We start from the raw sequence: 8690 nt of genomic DNA, 5'->3' as shown, positions 1-8690 counted from the left end.
TGGAATTTAACCGAACCTCGAGAATCTTTTTATTACTCTCACTTCTTTCTTACAGTTAAATAAATCAGGGCATTAGCCATAAAATGGCCTGAAAGCTCTTTCCTATTTTAGTTCTTTGAGGCAACCATAAAAATGCCTTGAATAGATTTGTTTTGGGGATCTACTGTTGATGAACCGTATCATGGAAAGATTTGCCTGCACAGCTGCTGTCCTCCGGTGAAGAAGCCCATTCCTTCCGAAATATATTCAGAGTACAAATTGTGCACAGTTTGGGTGAAATAGAGAAACTCCGGGAAACTAGAAAAACAGCTTCCCAGGAAAATTAGCTAGTCAAAACCATGTGGAAGAAAGGACATCAGAACAACCTTAATAGATCTGGAACAAGACCGCGGACATTCTATTTCTCTAGATAGCCAGATGTTTCTTCAAAACAGTAGGAGGGAAGGGAGGAGTGGGATCAAGAGAGGACCCAGCCTAGAATCAGTACATGCACACAAATGTTCCAAGTCCATTAACTCTTAACTAGGGCCCATTTAGTGTTGACCATTAGTTGACTAGATTCTTGTTTATAGACATGAGCAATCATCTTAACTGGAGTTTAACATGGAGTCTTGATTCTTCGCACTTGACAAAAACTTAAAAAGAAGGACCACCACTGGCTCCCTAGTGGTGCGATTCAGATTTCCCATCCTGGTCCCTCCAGGTATTTGGGGGCATCTGCCAGAATTCCCAAGTAGCATGTTCCTTGGTCTCCAAGAGAACATGCAGAGAACTACACTTAGATCACTTAGTATTTCTTTTCTACCTTCTTTCTATTATTGTTATTTTCTCCAGAACTATTTAATACATACAAGGAGATTTCTTTTAATGAACATATTTTATATTTGATATAAAAACGGTCATTCCTGGAGACTTCTTTGTGTACAACACAAAGCAGGACGTATACACAAGCCACGTAGCAGTCAATTCCTTCATGGAGCTTCATCGAATTGAAGTTGATTCCAATTTCAAATAATCGGTTACGTTGCAAAGCTTGGGAATGGGGAATCCACGCGGGACTTCGCTGTACCAGTTGTGATCTTCGTTGGGGTCGCTTTTTTCAAAATACAGCTCTCCCCCGTGGATGTCGTTCACATCGATTGTGAAGTTGTTGGGATTAAACCCAAACCAGACAGTACACCTGTAATCGGCTGTACGAATGGAATAGCCCATGACTCTTATGTCTTGAAGCAATGGCAAATCAGAATTCAGTGCAGGGATGTCTCCAGGACGGGGATACTGGCTGAAGGCAACCGGGGTTTCGTTCTGTGTGCAGCCATGGTTCTTCTGTCCTCCACTGGAGGATGGGAAATACTGGACCAAGCTCTTCCCTTCGCTACAAAGGGGGATGTGAAAGGAAGGCTGAGGACACGCAGGAGGAACGGTCAGTCCAGCCAGTTCTGCAAGCGTTGGGAACAGAGACACCAACTCAACCATTTCTTTAGGTTTTCCTGGAGTGGGATAGGAGAAAAGTTAGAGTAGAGTGTCAGGTCCAAGAACGACACCTGGAGTTACTTCTGAGTAGTCTCCTTTATTGTTCCTCACCCATGGAGAGAAATTGTGCCAAACTAAAGAAAGTACTAGCATCGCCAAAGATACACTTTGAGAATCACTAGGCAGGAGACTTCTTAACTTGCTTCCTCCCTACCAAACTAAGCTACGCTGTCTCTTGGCCCCACCTGGAATTCAACCCTTCCCTCCTGGGATCCAGACTCTGTGCCACTCCAGGCAGAAGAATGGCAGACCCAATTAATAGATGACCATTGCCCGGGAATCCAGCCAAGATCGAAATACATTGGAACTTAAGTGGAATCCTTGAGTTGAGTTCATTGAAATCAATCAAGGACAAGGATAACCAATAGCTGGTTGACCAACTTGAGTCTAATTCAAGGAATTGGTTCCCCTGTCAAATAGTCTTTATCTTTAAGACTCATTTTTCTCCCAACCTTCAATCAGAATTGGTCCTCCTGCAACCTGCATCCATTCTTCTGTGTTCGGCATTATGTGTTTTATGCCAAACAGAATGTGAGTTCTGTTGATGCCCAGCCTTGGCAAAGCAGAGCCATTTTGTGGCTTTGCAATTATAACTGAACTGAAGCCATGGAATGTAAAAGAAAGGCATCTACTTTCAGTGTTTTTTCCCCAGAACAGCTTACAAAACCAAAAGCAGGCCAGCAGAATTTTCATGCTAAAATATATATTGGCGTTAAATAAAATCTAACAAGAAAAAAGCAGGGAAGACCTAATTAAATCAGAAATAAAAGGTTGCACTTTTAATTTTTGCACGGTTAATGCTGGGTTTTTTTTACCTGAAAGCCCAGATGGGAGATCTTGAGCAAAGGGGTCAATGAATGGGAAAACTTTCTGTCCTGGATCAGAGCTCGGAGTTGTTACTCCTGGCACGTAGAACATCAGCGGCACTCGTGTGGCTACATCAAAGTTGCTGTATTTCGCCCACTCGCCATGTTCACCCAGCGACCAGCCTAAATGAAATCAAGAACCATGAGGAGAGACAACATTGAGAGCAGTCCTGTGGATCCATCCAGGGGAATAAAAGAAGAAGAATCAAGAATTGAGTATAGTACCTTGATTAGGATCGACCACAAAGAAATCAAAAAACAAGCGAGCTTTTAAAACCTCCAAAACTCTTCAGTTAGTCTTAGAACAAAGTAGGAGATGATGTTGGAAAGAGACTGGCTGAATTGAGGAGTCAAACGGGGAATTAGTCTGGAAAGATTACGTAGGGATAAGAGGGCAAGTCCCACCCCTCTTGAATGCCATTAAACTTTATCTAGTCCTTCCCAGGTGCAAACTGCCAATCTGGGAAGATTCCTGTGAAATAGGCATTAAGAATGAAGTTGCTATTTTATACTCGTGTGTTTTGCTTTACACCTGATGGGTACAGAAAGAGCAATGAGAGACAAACATGGTGTGTCTGATGCTACAGCCATCACTTTAGCTGCCTCAATAAAGATTGTAAATGATATCTGTAGACTGAATGCAAGGACAAAAGACACTGTCTTCGTCTTACGCGTGAGCAAGTCTCGACAAAGCAGTGACACAGCAAAGCAGATCTAACTAATACAGATCTGCAGTACTCTCTCTTTCCCTAGCTGGACTTCCCCTCCTTGTTCAGCCAGCTGGAGATTATGAGTGCTGTAGTCCTGATTAGTATGATTCCTCCCCATGTATTTAATAATTTAATAATTTCATCTCTAAGCAACCAAGGCTTAGAGCGCAGTATTGCCTAAGATTCCACATAGCTCAGGATTTCCCAAATGGGGCAACTTTTAAGATGAATGGATTTCAACTCCCAGAATTCCCCAGCCTGCTGGGGAGTTGATGTTTGTGAGTCTTAAAGGTATCAAGGTTGGGAAACCCTGACATAACTCATTGCAATGGATAGCCCATTGTGTACGAGCTGGTTCACAGAGCAGGCTGATCTTGACGCAAGAGCTAAAATCCCTTACGTTCAAGAACCTTCTCCGGAAAACAAAGCTGTGGCATTTGCAGCTGTCTCCAAGCCACACGGACGTCTTACCGTGATCTGCGGTGAAAACCACCATCGTGTTGTGAGACAGCTTCGCCTCATCCAGGGCATTCAGCAACTTCCCCACCAGCGTATCAACGTAGGAGATGGAGGCAAAATAACTCTGACGAATCTTCCGCTACAAAACGGTTTGCAACGGGAAGGAAAGTGAGTTGTAGCCTGCTACGCGGTCAATTCAAGCAGCCCCCGAGAGGACTGGAAGGTGTTGTTGTTTTTTAGGAAGCAGATTCGTTTATGACTGCCTGTCTGCCCAAATTAAGCAAAGCAATGTTATTAAGTGAGTTTTGCCCCATTTTACAAATTTTCTTGCCACCCCTTGTTAAGTTAGTGGCCCGGTTGTTAAGTGAACTTGGCATCCCTATTGACTTTGCTTGTTGCAAGAAGCGATACGGTGACCCCGGGACATTGCAACTGTCATAAATATATGCCAGTTGCCAAGCACTCAAATTTTGATCACGTGATCACGGGGACGTTTGCAACAGCCATAAGTACATGTTAGTTGCCAAACATCCAAGTTGTGATTATGTGACCCTGGGGACGCTGCAATGATCCTAAGTGTGAAAAACAGTTATACGTTCCTTTTCTCAGTGTCGTTGTAACTTTGAATGGTCACTAAATGAACCGTTGTAAGTTGAGGACTGCCTGTAAGAGAAAAACAGGAGATCGGCCACCCACCTCCCTATCCCACCAGTGTCTTTCAGAGTCAGACCCTCCATTTTCATCTAATGGAAATGTGACAGAACGGGCTTCGGCAACTCTACCTGGAAGTGTTCTGGGATGGGCCCGTAAGGGAAACTGAGATTCAAGGCTGCCACATCCTCTCTCCGCCGTAGGTCCATCCAGGGATTGTAGGCCACGGAAGGAAGTCCTTTAGGAACGGCTGGATCGGGAGCCAAGGTGACGTTTTCCAAGGGATATAATTTGAGAAATTTCTAGAGAGGAGAGGTTAGATTTGATTTGCTTTCTAACGAGTCTCTATCCTTCAGGCTGGGCTCTGTTACTTTTACAATAAATACATATTTTCCTAGCAAGAGATATTTTCTTACATCTACTTCTTTTAACTTAGGCAACTCAACCAGTGAAAGTGTTAATTCTACTCATGGAACCTCACCCAATTTCCATTTTTTTTTCTCCCAGTTGTTGATGACTCTATGGAACACAATGCTCGGATTTTGGGGGGAAATTTAGCCAGCCATAAAAATACAGCAAACCCTCTATGATGTATACGTTGCATCAGTGTTTCTCACTTCTGCCGACTGAAGATTGTGGACTTCAATCCACACAATCTTTCTTCAGTCCACACATCTTTTAAGTTGCCAAGGGTGAGAAACCCTGGTTTAGATAATCAACCAGCCAAGTCCTTTTGACTTCTTCAGCACCAACCTCTTCTTTCTTTTCAAGACCCTTCTAGGAGCGATCTTTTTGAAGACCCACCTAAGAGAAATGTCACTTACCCGAGGGTATCTGAATGGGATGTGGGGCTTATGATAGCCGACAGCCAGAAAAAACGTCCTCTTGATTCTTGTCAGAGTCTTCAACAAACGGACGGCCTCCTCGGTGCTCTGAATATCCGGCAAAGTAGCCTCAGGCATCTTGGCCACATCCACAGGACAGATCAAGTTGGCGTGAAGCTTTCCGTCTTTCCCTTTGCAAACCTGGAAGGCAACCGGCATAAAGAAATCTGGTTGTTGGGCCAGGGCAAGCTCAACAAGGCGAGAGAAAAGCAGTAAGAGGCAGGAGAGAGCAAGTGCTACCCCCTCTCTACTACTCCTTACTCCAGCGGCGAAGGAATTGTCACCACTTCTTCAAATCAGTGGCGGAAAAGTCAACTCTCAAGGTTGGCCCAGCAACAGGTTAAGAAAAAAAAAAAGACTTCACCGTCCTCTCTTTTGACGATCTATATTATTATTTTATTTTTATTCTTATCTTTGCTGCTTTTACATGGCATTCTTGGATCCGTGTCAGCTGCCTTGAGTCACCGTGTTGCGAGTGGGCGGCAATATAAATTTTCCAATAAAATAATAAAAATAAAAATAAAATAAAATAAATAATAAGTAATAAAATAATAAAATAAAATAAATAAAATAAATAAAATAATAAAATAAAATAAAGTAATAAAATAAATAAAAAAGTAAGCGAAGTCAATGGGAGAAGCCAGTTGCGCTTAACGACCATTTTAGTAACTTAAACAACGGCAGTGATCCTCTGAACAACCGGGGCAAGAAAGGTGGGAAAATGGAGCAAATCTCGCTAAACAAATGTCTCCCTTAGCCACAGAAATTATGGTCGTTAAGTCGAGGACAACTTGTATGATCAGTGACCGCTGATTGTCAACAACCGTCGTGCCCGTCTACCTTCGTGTTTTCGTATTTTTCAGAAGACGGATGAAAAGCCGGGATGGACCAACTGTACGGATAATCGTCGCTGTGGTTTGAGGAGATGCCTGAGAAACGGAAGCCAGAACAGAGTTTGGCCCCAATTTTTGGATCTGGATATTGAACACTTTCATACGGAAGCCACCCCCCCACTACTCCCCCCCATGTCTTGGGAAGCTCACCTGGGTGGAAAACCTTCCCAACGGACAGGGTGATATACCCATTCTCCTTGAAGTACTGCGGCAACGTGGTGTAGTTTCCTGCGTGTGTTCGCCAGTACGAGTTAAAATCATACAGCCTGGTGGAGTCAGGTCTACGGCCCGTGAGAAAGGAGACTCTGCTTGGGGCGCAGACGGCTTGCTGGAGGCAAAAAAAGACACAAACATACACACACACACAAAGAGAGGGGGGGAGGGAGGGAGGGAGGCAGAGATGGAGGGAGAGAGAGAGAGAAATGGAGGGACGGAGGGGAAGAGAGAAAGAGAGATGGAAGGAGGGAGAGAGAGAGGGAGGGAGATGGAGGGACAGAGGAAGGGAGAGAGAGGGACAGAGGGAGGGAGGGAGAGATGTAAGGAGGGAGAGAGAGGGAGAGAAAGAGAGGGAGAGGTGAAAGGGAGAAAGAGAGAGGGGTGAAGATAGAGATATGGAGAGTAGGAGGGAGGGGGAGAGAGAAAGGGATGGAGGAAATGAAAAAGAGAAAAAGAGATGGAAGGAGAGAGAGAGGGGTGGGGACGGAGGGAGAGAGAGAGAGAAGGAGGGAGGGAGGAAAACCTGATCTGTGATGTTGCTCAGATAGCAGAGACAACCAAGACGCCCCCTCCCACAAAAATTAAATAAATAATGAAGATGACATCAATTACCTGGACAAAAGCATTCTGGAACACCACACTTTTAGAGGCCAGCTGATCGATGTTGGGTGATCTCACCAGGGGGTCCCCATAAGACCCCAGGGCAGGGCGCAAGTCGTCGGCAATCACAAAGAGGATATTTAAGCCTCCGGGCTGAAAATCATGGACAGGTCTCTGAGCACCAGCAGCCGATCCTAATGGGAGGAAGAAGGACCACGGTGGAAGCGCAAAGCAGGTCATTTTAGCCTGTTAACCCCTCTTAAACAAAAAAGGTAGCAGTGGTTTAGTACCGTATACTGAATACTTTCAAAGATTAATTCCCTAAACTTCAGGAAGCATAAACGTTTATGAATGCCAAAAACAAACAACATCCTTCGAAGAAGACAATGCACAGAGTTAATTGGATTTGATTTTGATAGCCTAATCATCTCATCTAATTGCCCTATGGTAAGGAAAGGGAAGGAAAGGGAAAAAAGACTATTGAGAAGACAAGAGAGGCTACAATTCCCAAAAATCTTCACTTCTGCTTTAGAGACACTGCAAGAGCATTTAACATAGGGAAGTTTTAGCAGCTTCTGTACATGTCCTGGTTTAAACGGTGGTTTTCTCATGTTATTATGAATCATCCCCACATTTTTAAGCACTCTTGTGGGAGGGGAGAGAGTTTCATAAACACATTTATTAAAAGCATAATCCAATGGAAGACCATTGGAAAAAAAAAACCTGAATGTCAGTGGCTTTCCAATGCTGAAATGGAACAACAAAAAAAGATTAATTTGGTTTTAGTAGCTGATAAAAAAGAGTTATTTAGCTGCGGTTGGGAATAGCTGCACACAACTACTCACAGAGGCTGGCCTGGAGCCTCACCTGCAGCCCTCGGGGAGCCCAGCCAGACGGCGACCAGGAGACGGAGCGAAGCCGCTTGCAGGAGCCTGTCCGGCGCCATGGCCGCGCCGGGGAAGGTCTCTCGCCGCCCAGCCAGGCTCCCGAGCCGTCTCCGGAGGAGGAGGAGGAAGCGGCGGCGGGCAGGGCTTCTTCCCAAGCGCCACCCCAACGGCGGGGCGACGGCGGAGATTCCAGGGCGCGCCGAGCTGCTTTGCGGAGGCGCTAATGCGCGCCGAGCTGGGTTTTGCAGCCCTTCGTAGGAATTGCGTCCTGTTACCCAGGACCCAGAGTTGTTGTTCTCCTCCTCCTCCTCTCTGCAAACCCCACTCCCTTCTAACACTGATAACATTACCCAGTTTGGTAATGAAACGTCTGCAAGACAACAGGCTCAGAGAGCACCAAGGAACCCACAAGTTCAACCCTGAGATCCTCTTCGATCGATCCTTCTACCAGTTGATCACCAGATGGCACTCATCCCTCAAGAACCAGTCCTGCCCAGCAGCTTGATCGGAAGGCTGCCACTCACAAGGGTTGGCATTTGATGGATTCCATGCATTTGCCCTTTAAATCAACAGCACGCAGAGCAATCGTGATATACAGAACTGTCATGGGGCAAATAAAATAACAATAAAAGCGAACTTAAAAGGCAGATAAAATGGACAGGTTTGCATACCAGAGAAAAGTCAAGCGAACAAATGCAATCAGTCCCTCGAACAAAACGAAGTCAGGGTCTTCCCTCCGGGGAACCCACGTTGTCTGGATCTGCCTCGAACATCCTCGGCAATCTGATTATTTCATTTCAGTGGTACATTTATATCCTTTTCATCCAGGAATTCAGTGCATATCAGTGCTCTTTCCTTTAATGTCTGTGCCTCCCCTCTGCAATAAATCAAGTTTATTCACCCACTGCTGCCCCACATAAATAGCAACCCTCCAGACACGTATTTGGCCACTGTCAGAATCCGCCCTCGCACAAAATTGAGCCGCCCTTGA

At 45.1% G+C, this 8690-nt stretch overlaps 1 protein-coding gene across 1 annotated transcript; it reads right to left on the bottom strand.

The window, feature by feature from the left end:
- Positions 1–858: 858 nt before the first annotated feature.
- Positions 859–8034, bottom strand: IDS (iduronate 2-sulfatase). Its single transcript, XM_039354698.1, has 9 exons — positions 7680–8034; positions 6825–7006; positions 6147–6324; positions 5944–6032; positions 5044–5244; positions 4351–4521; positions 3581–3707; positions 2349–2522; positions 859–1490 (listed from the first exon to the last, which is right to left on the bottom strand). The coding sequence occupies exons 1-9, from the start codon at positions 7756–7758 to the stop codon at positions 982–984; spliced, it is 1710 nt and encodes a 569-aa protein (XP_039210632.1). The 5' UTR covers positions 7759–8034; the 3' UTR covers positions 859–981.
- Between the last annotated feature and the right edge of the window lie 656 nt (positions 8035–8690).

Source organism: Crotalus tigris, unplaced genomic scaffold, assembly GCF_016545835.1.
Source record: "Crotalus tigris isolate CLP2741 ecotype Arizona unplaced genomic scaffold, ASM1654583v1 scf7180000018585.330925593:3314079, whole genome shotgun sequence".
In the NCBI taxonomy this organism is placed as follows: Eukaryota; Metazoa; Chordata; class Lepidosauria; order Squamata; family Viperidae; genus Crotalus; species Crotalus tigris.
This window is presented reverse-complemented; position numbering and strand designations above follow the sequence as displayed.